At 48.8% G+C, this 17105-nt stretch overlaps 1 protein-coding gene across 1 annotated transcript in view; it reads right to left on the reverse strand.

The window, feature by feature from the left end:
• LOC122557104 (sodium/hydrogen exchanger 2-like) overlaps positions 1–17105 on the reverse strand; it is a 159592-nt gene that overhangs the window by 42744 nt on the left and 99743 nt on the right. Inside the window, exon 8 of the mRNA XM_043704423.1 lies at positions 1640–1804. Coding sequence (XP_043560358.1) covers positions 1640–1804 — 165 coding nt within the window. The remainder of the gene's footprint in view (positions 1–1639; positions 1805–17105) is intronic.

Consider the following 17105-nt stretch of genomic DNA (forward strand, 5'->3'; position numbering starts at 1 on the left):
GAACATCTGCTTTTGATTTAAATACTCTGTCCATCCCTTTTTGTTCCTGGGCTGGCAGGGTTAAAATCAATCTCTATTTGCCACTGTGAATGAAAGGATTGTACATCAAAGCCAATTTACGACACCACGCAACAGTCAATTCCACCATGCTTTTCTCACAGAGACAGAGAGGGGATTAATAACACTGTAAGAATGCTGTAAATAACATGGTAAAAGATGCTCTTAGTATCAAGCTATAGGTTTCAATGCATTCAAGTTCTGAATCACACTATCTATTTCCTTACTGAGAAACATTTGTTGTAAATAGACAACAGAACATGCAGCATTTGGGGAGGCTGGTCATTTATACCCGTCGCTAAGATTTCAGAATAAACTGTGTTTAACAGTGGTATGAAATGGTTTCTGGCTCACCCCATTAACCCTGTAGAAGCCTGTAATCAGCTGTGACATGATTATTAGGCATAATAGATGTTTCTAGGGAGTCTTATCCTGCATTGCATGGTGTCGAATTAAGAGATGGAAATGTGTTGCTGGAAAAGCGCAGCAGGTCAGGCAGCATCTAGGGAACAGGAGAATCGACGTTTCGGGCATTAGCCCTTCTTCGAGTTAAGGCCTGACTTCAGAATAGGCTGAATCAACATTATGGAATTTTGGAATTAGTGTGCCGTGAAATTCCCTTTACAAACATGCTCATTGTTACACTGTAAGTTAACACTTTGACGAGATTATTCTCTCAGAAGCTCAAAGATCTGTTCGATATTTTCTTTGTCAACTCAGTCTTTCATTAGTAAAGAACCTGTGCTGTGTACAACAGAGCTTTTAACACAACTGTAAAGGCATTGCAGCTATTCAAAACTGAAGTGTAGATCTGCACTCCTACAGTTTTGTGTGATAAAGGCTTTGTAGTAAACAATAAAAACATAATTAGATATAGCATTATCTTATGTGAAAGCGCATGGCAGATGATAGAAATTGGCAGATTTGTGTACTGAACAAACTGGATAGTTTATATCCAAGGCTGTCCTTCTGTTGGTCTTACTGCCTGGGTTGTTTTTTGCTCAGAACCTATTTCGTAGACACAAAATAGATGCTGAATGAATAGCTCTGTATTATGGACAGATATCAAAGCCCTCAAATTGTGTTAAAGGGATGGACAAGATTAGACTCAGTTCCATTTTAGAAGTTAAACACCACAATTATTTTCCAGACTATCTAAGGGTTTCCAAAGAATGACAAAATGATGTAAATACAAGGCATTGCACAATTTTTCTTGTAAGAGCCTGCAATCACCGACACCACTGAGATAGTCAACGTGCTAGATTTACTCCAAAGAAATCAAGTCACCATAGTCTTACCTGACTTTAGGACTGCTCGCTCATTACAGAGAGAAAACAGGTGGTGGTTTTAACCTGAGGACCAGCATACCTCAGGCAGGGGTAGAGGTTGCGAAGGAGAGTCCTTCATGGTGACCTCAGCTGGTGATGGGAATTGAACCCATGCTATTGGTATCACACTATCAACTGTCCAGCCAACTGACCGAAACCGAGAGGAATAGTAGCCACTGGAACACATAACTATGCAATGGACAAAACAAAGATGTATCAAACAACAATCAGTTTGCAACAAAATGTTTACTCACTGCAGAGAAGCGAGAGACGGTGCTCCGATCAGCTGGCCTGCCTCTGCCAGTTCAATGGCATGCTTTTTCTCCAGTTTCTGGTATAAAACAACAATGCTGGATTTGGACAAATGCTGCTCTCTGATGAAAATCTTGTTCAGATATTTATTGTTGAAGTTCTCAAACCTGTAAGAAATTGGCAGAAGGATTTACTGTGATTTCTCAAATAAGGATTCCATCCCAGCTATGCTTCGGATCACCACAGACAAACCAATTGAAACATTTCCCCCTGCCGTCCTCAGGATTACTGCATTTGGTTAAATTTCTAAGCTTGCTACCAGTGATTACCATCAATAATGGAAATCTAATGTAAGCAGGAAAGGAATCTAAGTGTTAAGAATCATGATAAAGTAACTAACAAGAATATATTTCTAGCTGGACAAAGTTTGATGAAAGGATAAAGATCTGAAACAATTAGTAACAGATCCAGAGGGGTGATGAGAATTATTTGTTTTTGAACGTGTGGTCACGTTCTGTAGAGAATCCCTACAGCGTGGAAACAGGCCCTTTGGCGCAGGAAGTCTACACCAACCTCCGAGAGTAACCCACCCAGACCCATTCCCCTACATTTCCCGTGACTAATGCACCTAATCTACATATCCATGAACACAGTGAGACAATTTCATCTGGCCAATTTACCTAACCTGTACATCTTTGGATTGTGGGAGGAAACCAGAGCACCCAGAGGAAACCCATACAGACACAGGAGAAGGTGCAAACTCCACACAGACAGTCACCTGAGCCTGGAATCGAACCCGGGTGCCTGGCACTATGAGGTAGCAGTGCTAACCACTGAACCACTATGCTGATTCTGAAAGAGTCTACATGAAAAGGAGGTGGCAATGGGTACAATGTTACAAGTAGATATGACCATCAGCATGTAAAGGCAACATCTGCAAGGCCATGAGGATAGAATGGTGGGAGTAAGCTGAATTGGATAGCTTTTTTTGGAAAGAGCCAGCACAGGTACAACAGGTTAAATAGTCACCTTCTATGCTGCATGATTTTATGGTTCTAGATTGACATCAGTGAAGCTGAAACAATCTGAAACTCGAGCAGGAACTGTAGCTCGGTCCAGCTCAGTTAATGCTGAAGTCTGCCTCACTGCAGTACGCTGGTGTTGACACAATTGCCAAGTCGCTTTGTATTCAATTATCACAGATTTTACTGTGTTCAGTGAGACAGTGAGCTGACAGTGATAATGAGGAGACGAAGTAATATGTGGGACATCTCATGTTTTAGTAGGGAGCATGAGTGTACTGCAGACCGCTGTCAGGCATCATTCATCGAGGAACAACAGACTTACTGATCATGGTGGTCAATGGGTCAACACTAACACAGAAGGAATTTTGGTGAAATAGTCACCAACATGTAGTCATAAGCATCATTATGGGAAGCATCAGTCATAGTCTTGCACCGCAGCTCAGAAGGGCTTCCTGAGAGTGTGTAATATATTGCAAGGTAGTCTCTGGGAGTTGTAGATAATTGTATTGACTCCTGAGATGTATATAAATATCGCAGGAGGTCTCTTACAGCGTCTCATACTGATGTTCAGTTGCAGTCACTTATAGGTCGGTTCTCCCAGTATTCGCAATCAAGAAAACCAAAGTTATGGCCAGAATGTATAGGCTCTACTTCTTATCCTGACCTACAGCGTCACTCTGAAGCTCACTGACAGCTTCGCATACCTTAGAACAATCACCAGCAATCTGATCTCTGATGTCGAAATCAGCATCAGGATTGTCAGGGTCATAGTGGTCAGTTCAAAGTTCAGAAATTGAGTGTGAATCAACAGTAAGTCAACTGAAAACACACAATCTCAGCACTTGTCTTTATCATGGTGAAGCATGGTCAACTTATGCAAATCAACGCTTTGGAAATATGAAGCAGAAAGGGATTTAGGAGTCTACATCAGGATTCTGTTAAGGATAACATGCAATTTCATTGCATTTGCCTTTGTAACTGCCAATGTTCACATTCATTTCAAGAGGGCTAGAATACAAGAGCAGAGATGTACTGCTGAGGCTGTATAACCATGATGTGAAGTGTTGGACTGGGGTGAAAAATCACACTACACCAGGTTATAGTCCAACAGGTTTAACTGGAAGTACAAGCTTTCGTTTGGTGTTGTGTGATTTTTAACTGAGGCTTTATCAGGCTTTGGCCAGGCTGCATGTGGAATACTGTGAGCAGCTTTGGGATCTATATCTAAGGGAAGATGGGTGAAGAGCTTGTCATTTGTGGAATGATTGAGGACACTGTGTCTGTACTCAATGGAGTTTAGAAGGATGAGGGGAATCTGATTGGAACTTACAGAATACTGAGGCCTGAATAGAGTGGATGTGGAGAAAATGTTTCCACTAGTAGGAGAGACTAAGACCTGAGGGCACTGCCTCAAAATGAAGAGATGGCCTTTTAGAACTAAGACGAAGAGGAATTTCTATAGCCAGAGGGTGGTGAATCTGTTAAACACATTGTTGCAGAAGACTGTGGAGGCCAGGTCATTGTGTGTATTTAAGACAGAGATAGATAGATTCTTGATGAGTAAGGTGACAAAGGTTGCAGGGAGAATGGGTTTGAGAAATATATCAGCCATCGAATGGTGGGGCAGACTCAATGGGCTGAATGGTCTAATTCTGCTCCTGTATCCAATAGTTTTCTGGTAAAATAACAGCTGCCGAACAACTTTGACCCAGAGGAATACTGGACATCTCCTGGGAAGACGGAGTACTGAATATAGAAGTCCACCTGCATACAGGGATTCCCAGCCCGTTTGCCATCTTGATTTGACAATGATTAGAATGACTGGATCATGGGAACTGACTGGCTAACTGCTATATCTGCAAATAGCATGTTCTATAACGAGGCCAATGGGGCCACCCATGTCTGTAATATAATGATGTCTGAAGGTGAGATCTCAAATTGGCCTGAAGTGGAGTCGGTGCACTGAAGGGCCAGATTGCTCACTGGATTGCCCTGGAGACAAACAGTCAGGATGGTTGTGGCGAAAGCAGAGGCCAGACGAAGCCATCATATGGGAGAAAAGGCAGCTTGTTGGAAGGATTTAAGAGTCAACCTTGAGCAACACTGCTCAGAAGTGTCAGCTGCAGAAGGACCTGTCACTCCTGCATCAAACTCTAGAGCCACAACAGATGATGTCCAAAACAAAAGTAACACTTATCCCAAATACTGTCCACGTCCCAAGATGGATGGGTGCCATCATTATTTCATTTGTACAGCTTCAGTGCTTGTTATATATTTAGAATCCTGTTCAATAGGATGAGGATAATCTACATCTTTCTCCAGGAAGTAAATGTTCAGCACATTCAGCTTCCTGACTTTAATTCCTCATGAATATACATTTTCAGTCTTTGGCATGGCTTAGTATTTGCACTGCTGATGAGATTAGTGTTTGATTGATGCAGGACAACACGTAGCAATCAGCATAGCTGATTGCCATTCCAGGACACCCATCAATTTGCACGCTGGGTTTGACAGGCGCCATGAACTCATAAGATTGAAAGATTACCTCACTAGAGACAGCACGTTTTGATGTTCTTTCCCTATGTTGATGACATTGCAACTCATTCACACAAAACATGTATGAGTTGCATAACTGTTAACCTGGTACAAGGATTGTTATAACTGACCAGCAGGTTATTGTCCAATTTATGTTTATTCATTCACAGTATGTGGGTATATTGCCTATTCCTAACTGTTAAGAACCAATCACATTGCTATGTGACATGTAAGCCAGGCAAGGATCGCTGTTTCCTTCCCTAAAGAACCACATGGGACCATTAGTGAACCAGATGGTGTTTTTTCTGACATTTGACAATGGTCTCATGGTCAACATTAGACTCTTGATTCCATTTTGTTTTAAAATTGAATTCAAAATCCACAATCTGCCATAGCAGAATCTAAACCCAGGTCCCCACAGCACTACCTGGGTTTCTGGATGAATAGGTTAAACAACGGTATCACTACGCCATTGCTTCCACAATTCCTCACTGTTTAGACAATAATGGAAAAGAACAGAACAGAACAGACCCTTATTATGTACCTCAGAAATATTTCAAAATGTTTTATGTGATTTAAAAATGTAGCAACTTGCAATGAGGATAAATGCAGCTCACATTGTATACAGTTTGGGTTAACAAATGTTAAAGAAATGCATAATTAAATAACTCAGGATTTGGTGATTATTTGAGAGGGGATAATTTAGAAATCTGAAAAATAAGATCCATAATTATCGAGTTGCTAAAGTATAGGACAGAAGCAGACCATTTGAGGCATTCTGCTTGGAATCTGGAGAAACCAATCTGAAACCAATTAATTGTTCTTTCCCTGTATTTTTCATATCCTCCCCTTTCAGTCCTGTTCACAGTCTCTGCTTCACTTGTGATGTGACTATTCTATGAATACTACTATCTGGACCACTGGGACATCTCAACTGATGGATAACCCTCTGCTAATGCATCTTTGTTCACGGTTTACACAGCCATCATTAGAGATTGGCACATTTCCTACACACTGAAACCTGCAACTTTCAGTTTCTGCATTGGGCAGAGTTTGAACTGCAGATGGCTCGTGGTGGGTCAGAAATCCAGAGTCCACCATTCTGCTCAAACTCTCTTGGGGGAGTTCATACTGCAGACTGTGAGATCCTGACAGACAGGAGGAAGGTATTGGCTCAGACAGGGCAAACTGGAAACCGTTAGAGGTAAGTAGCAGGATTGTGGTGTGTTCCTCATGGGTATCACGTTGAAAGTGGTTGCATGGCCTGAACAGGGCAGGAAAGGTGAGTGGTATGAAACAAAAACAGGAAACTGCTGCAGAAACTCAGCAGGTCCAGCAATATCTGCAGGGAGAGAAAGGAGATTAACGTTTCGAGTCCAGTGACCATCCTCCATTCAGGTGCAAACCTCCTCACTTTCACTTCCTGACCTTTCTCCTCCACCACATTCCTCGGCCCAACCCATGCCCCCATCTGTGCAGTCAACACTCACTCTTTCCTTCATCTTACTGCTACCTCACACACATCCCTCACACCTACCATCCCCAATGGTTGCTATTCCATTCACTTAACTGTTCCATTTTACAATCTCTGTGCTGCTCACAGGATAAGACAGCACACGGTTCTGGGGAGATGTATAGGACAAAGAATGATTGTCCAGTCATCTCCAACCTGACCAATATGGAGGGATATCCACAGGAGATGGAGCAGAGTTCATGCTACCAGAGATGCAGAGTAGGGGTTTATCACAAACCTGATGACAAACTTGTAAATAAATTTGTCACATGACACATATACCTGCTGATTTTGACTTGGTGATGCAGTCAGCTGAAGCACGGATCACTTATTACATTAATGACTTTGAACCTCTTCAACTGGGTCGGTTCTGCTTCCTGTTTTCCATCTCTGACAGATCCATCAGGATCTTGTCTGGGAGGAGCTCTCAGAGGAGGGATTTATTCTGAGGAAGAACCCTCATATGACCCTATTCACTTCTGCCACTAGCTCAGGAGCAGGTACCTTGGGGTGAGGCCTCAATGGCAGACAGCTAGATCGGAACACGGTGCATCACAAGTGTGCAATAGCGGGAGGTGGTTACCAAGACCCATAATGGAAAGTCCCTCTCAGAGAGTGCACAACACAACAAGTTTTGCTCAAACTGTTCACTCTTTGTTTTTTTTTAGGAAGGGGAAGAGAGATAGCACCAACAGTTCTGGAACATATTGGCAGATGTACATAGGAGGCTGGTATCCTGTGATGTATTTACTCGTGAAGATTCCTTGCCCCTGACACTCCTGTGTTTATCTGTCAGCCAGGGCTCCCAGATTGGACCAGATATACAGTCCCCATCATGAAACTCACTTCTGCAGTCGTGGTTCTGTCAGCATTTCCACAGGCCTTACCCAGACTCAGAGAGGGATTGGTGGATCCCATCCCAAAGCTGAGTACCATGATAGAATCCCTACAGTGGAATAGATCATTTGGCTCATCGAGTCCACACCGACCCTCCAAAGAACATCCCACCTAGACCCCTGTAACCCCGTTAATCCCACGGCCACTCCACCTGACCTACACATCTTTGGATTGTGGGAGGAAATGGGAGCACCAGGAGGAAACCCACACAGACACGGGGAGAATGTGCAAACTCCACACAGACAGTCACCCGAGGCTGGAATCGTCCCCGTGTCCCTGGTGCTGTGAGGCAGCAGTGCTAACCACCATGCCGCCCAAATGTCTCAGGCTTTTGTGTTGATGCCCACTTCCATGAAGCATCAAATGCTGTCAGCAACTGAATGTATGTTCTGCCTTACTAATGGCCCACACAGCTAGTCTACCAGCTTCAACAGGGTCAGAATGCTTTGTCCTGTTCACTGAAGTGAAGCAGAATGCTTTCCTGTTCTTGATGAGCAGGGAAGAAGTATGGTTGGGCCACGAGAAGGAAGATGGACCAGGGGCTCCTGCAAATGCAAACCCTGCACAAGTGTGACCATTCCCCTAACCCCTGTTCTCCTCATTCAGTGTGTCCGACACTGCCTCCTGTCCCAGTGACTATGTCAGCGCCTCCATATAATGCAGCTATGGCAGAATCCCCAGTGGATGGAAAATCCAGAGGGTGTCAGTGATGAGCCTCAGAACAAGTCAACTGTATCGATAGCTCTGCTGAAGATACAGGTGTAATGCTGCCTGGGAGTAAAGGAAGAAAATTAATATGTCACCTCTCAAGGTAAGTCAAAGGAATGCCTCAAAGTTTTAACTTTATGTCAATGTTTATCTTTGTGCTGTAACGTGAACTTTATCCCAAGTCTCTCTTATCCAGTCATTTACCAAGTCATCTAGCAGTCTGATCTGTGTGCATCAGAAGCTGATTGCTATCCCAGCAATCTGCCAATCAGTTCTCCTCAGATTAGCTGAGTTGTCCCTGAGTAGGTCTATTGCTGTTATCTCTGGCAGGAAAAAAAGATGCAGCAGTGATCTTGGCTAGATCAGGATCTTCCTCCTCCCCCTGTTTTTCCTCGGTGTCCTCCTCCTTTATCTCTGAGAATGCAGCATCATCCCCACCTTCCTCTCTCTGCAGTGCTGATCCTCTCTGCAATATGGCTTTGCATAAAAAACACAATGGACCATGACTGTTCTGGACACTAGAGGGCATTCTGAGATCTATCCCAGGGCTGGAATCTTACATTCGGCAACCCAGTGGTTTCTAAAAACAGAAAGAACCGCAGGTACTGGAAATCAGAAACAAAAAAAGAGAACTATCTGGAAAAGCTCAGCCGGTCTGGCAGCATCTTTGGAGAGAAATCAGGGTTAATGTCTCAGATGGGTCTGAGGAAGGGTCACTGGACCCGAAATGTTCAGTGCATGATTTCTGCTGTTCTGTTTCTGCAGTATTTCTCACAGTTCTGGCAACAGCCACTTCCCTGTTGACTCTCCTTAGAATACAAATATTTATGGATCTCAGACTCAGGTGGAAGGATGATATCACAGCAGTTTCCTGCACAGATATCCAGATCATCACCTCATTGTTACCTACAACTGATGAGCAATGATTTGATTGATTACGATCTCCAGTTTGACCTGAGAGCAGCTAATTGCAGTGCACCTTCAGTCACTGACTGCAAGGACCACTTTTGTATTTGTTCACACAATGTGACCTACATTTACTCCATCCTGAATTGCTCTTCAGATAGTGATGGTGAGCTGCCTTCTCGAAATGTGCAGTCCATGCAGTGTGGATACACCTACAATGTAGTTAGTAAAGGACAGTGAAGAAATGGTGATATGGTTTAAACTCAGGATGGTGCAAGCCTTGAAGGAGAATGTGCAGGAGATGGAGTTCCCAAACACTGTCTGTGTTTTCTAAGTGGTGGAGGCTATGGGTTTGAAACATTGTTGAAGAGTCTTCCTTGAGAAACTGCATTGCAGCTTGTGGACAGTGCACATTGCTGCTGCCGTGTCCCAGCATGGGAATCTCTAACATGGTAAATAGGGTGTCAATCAGTGAGCAGTTTTGTCCAGAATATTGTCAAGCTTCTTGAATGTTGTTAGAGCTGTGTTCATCCAGACAATCCCATCACACTCCTGACTTTGAGGTGATGGACAGGTTTCAAGGAATTAGGAGGTGAGTTACTCACCTGAGGAGTTCTGAGGAAGGTCACCAGACCCCAAACGTTAACTCTGACTTCTCTTCACAGATACTGCCAGACCAGCTGAGCTCTGCTGCCAATCTCTGTTTATGTTGTAGATTTGCTGGGCTCTGACCTGGTCTTGTTGCCACAGTATTTCCAAGGCTAGACTACTTACAGCTCCCAGCAAATTGATGGTGGGAAATTCAGTGATGGTAAGGCCACTCAGTGACAAGGGAGGCTGGTTAAATTCTCTTTTTCTTTGGAGATTATCACTACCTGGTATTGATGTGCTACGAATGTTACTTGTCACTTAGATGCACAAGCTTACACACATTTTGCCATATGACGGCACACCAGTACATGAAGAGTTGTGAATGCTGTTAAACATTTTGCAATTATTACCATGCAAATATCCGTGTTCATTCATGTTGCCCTGTGGAGCTGCTTATGACTTGGAGAAAAATCCGCTGGTCTTATTTCTGCTCATGCTCAACTTGCTCCTGCTCCTGCTGGTATTGTTCCTGCTGGTCTTGTTTCTGCTCATGCTGGAGTGGTTCGTGCTAGTATTGCTCCGACTGGTCTTGCTTCTACTCCTGCTCAAATTGCTCCTGCTCCTGCTGGTAATGCTTCTGCTCCTGCTGGTCTTGCTTGTGCTGGTATTGCTCCTACTCCTGCTAATATTACTCCTGCAGGTGTTGCTCCTGCTGGTATTGCTTCTACTGGTATTGCTCCTGCTCCTGCTGATGTTGCTTCTGCACCCTCAGGGATTGCTCCTGCTGGCATTGCTCCTGCTGGCATTGTTCCTGCTGGTACTGGTTTTGCTCTTGATCATGTTCATGCTTGTGCTGCCCCTGCTTGTTTTGCCCCTGCTCCTGTTGCCTCTGCTCCTGCTGGTTTCACCCCTGCTCCTGTTGCCTCTGCTCTTGCTGGTTTCACCCCTGCTTGTGTTGCCTCTGCTCCTGCTGGTTTCGCCCCTGCTCCTGTTGCCTCTACTCCTGCTGGTTTTGCCCCTGCTCCTGTTGCCTCTCCTTCTGCTGGTTTTGCCCCTGCCCCTATTGCCTCTGCTCCTGCTGGTTTTGCCTCTGCTCCTGTTGCCTCTCCTCCTGCTGGTTTCACCCCTGCTTGTGTTGCCTCTGCTCCTGCTGGTTTTGCCCCTGCCCCTATTGCCTCAGCTCCTGCTGGTTTCACCCCTGTTCCTGTTGCCTCTCCTCCTGCTGGTTTTGCCCCTGCTCCTATTGCCTCTGCTCCTGCTGGTTTTGCCCCTGCTCCTATTGCCTCTGCTCCTGCTGGTTTCACCCCTGCTCCTGTTGCCTCTCCTCCTGCTGGTTTTGCCCCTACTCCTGTTGCCTCTGCTCCTGCTGGTTTCACCCCTGCTCCTGTTGTCTCTGCTCCTGCTGGTTTCACCCCTGCTCCTGTTGTCTCTGCTCCTGCTGGTTTCACCCCTGCTTGTGTTGCCTCTGCTCCTGCTGCTTTTGCCCCTGCTCCTGTTGCCTCTCCTCCTGCTGGGTTGTGCCCCTGCTCCTGCTGGTCTCATCCCTGCTTATGCTGCCCCTTGCTGCTGTTGCTGGTACTGCTATTTTTCCTCATCACAGATCCATGAGCTGCCTCAAAGCAGCTTGGGAGGCTGACACCACAGAAGACCATGTCAAAGTCCATCCAGTCCAAGATAAATGACCTGCTGAAGCACTTCCAAAGGAATGAAATCACACTTTCATTATGTCTCCTGCGATTGAACGACACAGTTTCTTGTCTCAATTTCACAGCTCAATCAATTCCTGCTAAGATGCTTTTCGTGATCCTGGTGAGTTTCAAACTATCTAAGAGACCTGAGTGCTGGATATGAAGCCTGGTGTCAATAGATACTTAGCACATCACCAAAATAAATGTTGTTTCACAAGAGCTACTTTTTCACCTTTTGGGGTGACCAATTGATTTTTGGGGCTACTGTTTCATTCTCAATCCCTCACTGACTATATTACACCATCATGTAAATGATAACATCCCCTATATTTTTGCTGATAATATGGAGTATTTGGACTCAAGCAGAATGTGAGTAAATATCTTCCAATAATTTTCAATTCTCCATTAAACTTAAAGCCACAACACACATAGAAAGCAGTAATTTCCTGGACCATACATCATTGATACCAGGCAATAAATACAAGTCATTTTTTTTCCAAAATGACCGCATACATATGTACACTTATACAAATGAAAATCCACCATCCGAAACACCACTTCTAGAGACCCACATCTAATGCATTTCCATTATACTTCCACAAAGTTTGAATATTTCAACCAGGCTGTAACAACTTCATTTCCTGAATTGTGGATCTCAATCGCGAATTTGAATTTAACAACTGGACAATGTTGATTACAGTAGGATCCACTGTATAGTAGCAATTATCCAGCCTCAAGCTAGAGATTCCACATTCATTTACAAGGAATTCAATACCTCGGTGACTCCACATTTTATTGGACCCCCAATAACTGGGAATGGTCCTTGGTTGACAAGTCCAAAGGTATTCTCCCTGCTTTGCACCTATCAGCAGCAAGCATGGAACAGAATCAATCTCTGACTGGAGAAGGGGTTTCGCAACAATTCATCTATCAGCAGGCAAGGTGGCAGCAGAGTAAGACACTCCAGCTGGAGCTCTTCAGCTCCACCTGGTTTTTCTCTTTTTCCTGTTTTTCTCTTTCTTTCCCCTTTCTGCATTAGTGGATTTGAGGAGCTGGTGGGCCCTGGAGAAGAGAGCATCAGTTGGCATGGAGACTCTCAGAGCAGCAACCAGCACAGAGAGTCTCAGAGCAGGGGCCGACACAGAGAGTCCCGGAGCAGGGGCCGACACAGAGAGTCCCGGAGCAGGGGCCGACACAGAAAGCCCCGGAGCAGGGGCCGGCACAGAGAGTCCCGGAGCAGGGGCCGGCACAGAGAGTCCCGGAGCAGAGGCCGGCACATAGAGTCCTGGAGCAGGGGCCGACACAGAGAGTCCCGCAGCAGGGGCCAGCACAGAAAGTCCCGAAGCAGGGGCCGGCACAGAGAGCCCCAGAGCAGGGGCCGGCACAGAGAGTCTCAGGACAGAGGCCGGCACAGAGAGTCCCAGAGCAGGGGCCGGCACAGAGAGTCCCGGAGCAGGGGCTGACACAGAGAGTCCCAGAGCAGGGGCCGGCACAGAGAGTCCCAGAGCAGGGGCCGGCACAGAGAAATTCCCAGAGCAGGGGCCAGGACAGAGAGTCCCAGAGCAGGGGCCGACACAGAGAGTCCCAGAGCAGGGGCCGGCACAGAGAGTCCCGGCGCAGGGGCTGGCACAGAGAGCCCTAGAGCAGGTGCCGGCACAGAGAGTCCGGGAGCAGGGGCCGGCACAGAGATTCCCGGAGCAGGGGCCGACACAGAGAGTCCCGCAGCAGGGGCCGACACAGAGAGTCCCAGAGCAGGGGCCAGCACAGAGAGTCCCGGAGCAGGTGCCGGCACAGAGAGTCCCGGAGCAGGGGCCGGCACAGAGAGTCCCGGAGCAGGGGCCGGCACAGAGAGTCTGGGAGCAGGGGCCGGCACAGAGAGTCCCGGAGCAGGGGCCGGCACAGAGAGTCCCAGAGAAGGGGCCGACACAGAGAGTCCCGGAGCAGGGGCCGGCACAGAGAGTCCCGGAGCAGAGGCCGGCACAGAGAGTCCCGGAGCAGGGGCCAGCACAGAGAGTCCTGGAGCAGGGGCCGGCACAGAGAGTCCCAGAGCAGGGGCCGGCACAGAGAGTCCCGGAGCAGGGGCCGGCACAGAGAGTCCCGGAGCAGGGGCCGGCACAGAGAGTCCCGGAGCAGGGGCCGGCACAGAGAGTCCCGGAGCAGGGGCCGGCACAGAGAGTCCCGGAGCAGGGGCCGGCACAGAGAGTCCCGGAGCAGGGGCCGGCACAGAGAGTCCCGGAGCAGGGGCCGGCACAGAGAGTCCCGGAGCAGGGGCCGGCACAGAGAGTCCCGGAGCAGGGGCCGGCACAGAGAGTCCCAGAGCAGGGGCCGGCACAGAGAGTCCCGGAGCAGGGGCCGGCACAGAGAGTCCCGGAGCAGGGGCCGGCACAGAGAGTCCCGGAGCAGGGGCCGGCACAGAGAGTCCCGGAGCAGGGGCCGGCACAGAGAGTCCCGGAGCAGGGGCCGGCACAGAGAGTCCCGGAGCAGGGGCCGGCACAGAGAGTCCCGGAGCAGGGGCCGGCACAGAGAGTCCCGGAGCAGGGGCCGGCACAGAGAGTCCCGGAGCAGGGGCCGGCACAGAGAGTCCCAGAGCAGGGGCCGGCACAGAGAGTCCCGGAGCAGGGGCCGGCACAGAGAGTCCCGGAGCAGGGGCCGGCACAGAGAGTCCCGGAGCAGGGGCCGGCACAGAGAGTCCCGGAGCAGGGGCCGGCACAGAGAGTCCCGGAGCAGGGGCCGGCACAGAGAGTCCCGGAGCAGGGGCCGGCACAGAGAGTCCCGGAGCAGGGGCCGGCACAGAGAGTCCCGGAGCAGGGGCCGGCACAGAGAGTCCCGGAGCAGGGGCCGGCACAGAGAGTCCCAGAGCAGGGGCCGGCACAGAGAGTCCCGGAGCAGGGGCCGGCACAGAGAGTCCCGGAGCAGGGGCCGGCACAGAGAGTCCCGGAGCAGGGGCCGGCACAGAGAGTCCCGGAGCAGGGGCCGGCACAGAGAGTCCCGGAGCAGGGGCCGGCACAGAGAGTCCCGGAGCAGGGGCCGGCACAGAGAGTCCCGGAGCAGGGGCCGGCACAGAGAGTCCCGGAGCAGGGGCCGGCACAGAGAGTCCCGGAGCAGGGGCCGGCACAGAGAGTCCCAGAGCAGGGGCCGGCACAGAGAGTCCCGGAGCAGGGGCCGGCACAGAGAGTCCCGGAGCAGGGGCCGGCACAGAGAGTCCCGGAGCAGGGGCCGGCACAGAGAGTCCCGGAGCAGGGGCCGGCACAGAGAGTCCCGGAGCAGGGGCCGGCACAGAGAGTCCCGGAGCAGGGGCCGGCACAGAGAGTCCCGGAGCAGGGGCCGGCACAGAGAGTCCCGGAGCAGGGGCCGGCACAGAGAGTCCCGGAGCAGGGGCCGGCACAGAGAGTCCCAGAGCAGGGGCCGGCACAGAAAGTCCGGGTGCAGGGGCCGGCACAGAGAGTCCCGGAGCAGGGGCCGGCACAGAGAGTCCCAGAGCAGGGGCCGGCACAGAAAGTCCGGGTGCAGGGGCCGGCACAGAGAGTCCCGGAGCAGGGGCCGGCACAGAGAGTCCCAGAGCAGGGGCCGGCACAGAAAGTCCGGGTGCAGGGGCCGGCACAGAGAGTCCCGGAGCAGGGGCCGGCACAGAGAGTCCCAGAGCAGGGGCCGGCACAGAGAGTCCCGGAGCAGGGGCCGGCACAGAGAGTCCCAGAGCAGGGGCCGGCACAGAAAGTCCGGGTGCAGGGGCCGGCACAGAGAGTCCCGGAGCAGCAGCTGATGCGAGGGGAACAGGCCTCACACAACGGTCCACGTGAGGACCAGTCCCAGAAGCGGCCGGCATGTGGAGCAGGTCCTAGCTGGAGGCTGGTGTGGGGAAAGCCATTCTGAAACTTATCTTGGTGTAGCTGAGAGCCTGGACGGAGCGGAATGGAGGCTTGGAGCGGGGACAGTGGTTGGACGGAGGTCTGCCAGAGATGGTCAGACCATGTTGGGAAGCCCTGCACTGAGCTACTGTAATGTGAAGTTTACTTGAATTGTTTTTTATCTGACTGGAATGTTAGTTCTTGAACTATGTCTTATTTTTAACTTATTCTTTAAACACTGTAAAGTAAACGTAATGGAAGTACTTTTCTTTTGATTCCTCTTTTGTATCTAAGATGTGTACGTAAGTACTTGTACCTTAGATGGTGCCAATAAAACGTGGCAATGTAAAACCTTTCACTGTATCCCTGTACTTCTGTACTTGAGTGCACGTGACAATAAAGGATCATCTATTCTATTCAAGCATGGGAGAGAACCAATCTCTGACTGGAGAAAGGGCTGCTTAACAACTCCTTCCACATTATTTACATGGATGTTTTGTGTGATGGGTGGCCTCCATGAGTGAATATTCCTGGAGATTTGGGGTTGGATCTGTCTGCTGCTGCTGTGTAAATCTCTATTTATATTTCCACCACCAGGAAGAAAGGAAACACCCGAGTGGCCTGTGACAAGCCGTGCCCTTCTCATCAAAGGGCAATGCTGTGTGATCAAACAGTGAAGGGGAGGGCAGGGATTAAATCAAAATAGAGTTGGAGGGGGAAATAATACGCTCCACTCCCTGTGGTGCCCATCTCTCCCTAACAGCTCGAGGGTGTTGGTGGACACTGCTTGCTCTTTCTCCAAGGATACCCGGGCTCTGACATAACCGCGGAAGAAGGGCAGGCAATCCCTTATGACCCACCTCCACGGCCCGCTGCCTGGACCTGTTTTTGGCCAGTTTGGCCAAGCTACCGCTGTGTACTGTGACAGCTGACCTGCGTATGGAATCACGCAACTGTTTCGTTGAAATGGACAGATACATCCACCAAAGTAACAGAAGGAATATTATACAAAATGTTGTCTCTGACAATTGTTGATCAAAATCTTAAACCTTGTGCATGGACTGATAATTAATTTTGATGTGTGAGCAATCAATTCTAAAAATACTTCTTGCAATGGTCATGACAGAGATGGCAGGACAGCAATACAATTGAATAGCTGTAAATGTTGCAATTGCTTCTTACATCCCTGAGTGCTGTATGTATGTATAGGTGTGTGTGTCTAAATATATTGTGTACACTGAGACTAAAATCACTGGTTGCGAAGTGATTATGAAATTTAATTAGTAACCTAGAGGTCATGAGTTCAGGTCCCAGCACGGAATGCTTTGAAGCTTTGTGGACAGGTATTAAGGAAAGAAACATCATTCTTGTTATTCTTGGCTTTAAACCCAACTGGTTCACTCAGATCCTTCAGTCTAGTCTGTGGGTGAGTCTGGTCTCATGCAATGTTGTTGATTCCTAATGCTTTCAGGGGACATTGGAAAAGGTGGCCCTAGTCTGTACCAATAGGGCATCTTTCCGCCAGCAATAGCCAATCAGAGGGCCAGTAGCTCAGCAGTGTCACTGTTCGGGTGGTGCCCCTGAAAGGTGAGATCATGGTTGTGTACTGTCAATGTTAGGTTCATAGAGCCTGGGATCACTGGGGCCAGACAGGCAGCTCCCAGTAATGGGAGGATGGGGGTGAAAGGGTATCTACTGAAGACAGGTGGTACTGTTGCCACTGGGTTGTGCCATTACCACCTGGTGTCCCATCTATGAAG

Source organism: Chiloscyllium plagiosum, chromosome 15, assembly GCF_004010195.1.
Source record: "Chiloscyllium plagiosum isolate BGI_BamShark_2017 chromosome 15, ASM401019v2, whole genome shotgun sequence".
In the NCBI taxonomy this organism is placed as follows: Eukaryota; Metazoa; Chordata; class Chondrichthyes; order Orectolobiformes; family Hemiscylliidae; genus Chiloscyllium; species Chiloscyllium plagiosum.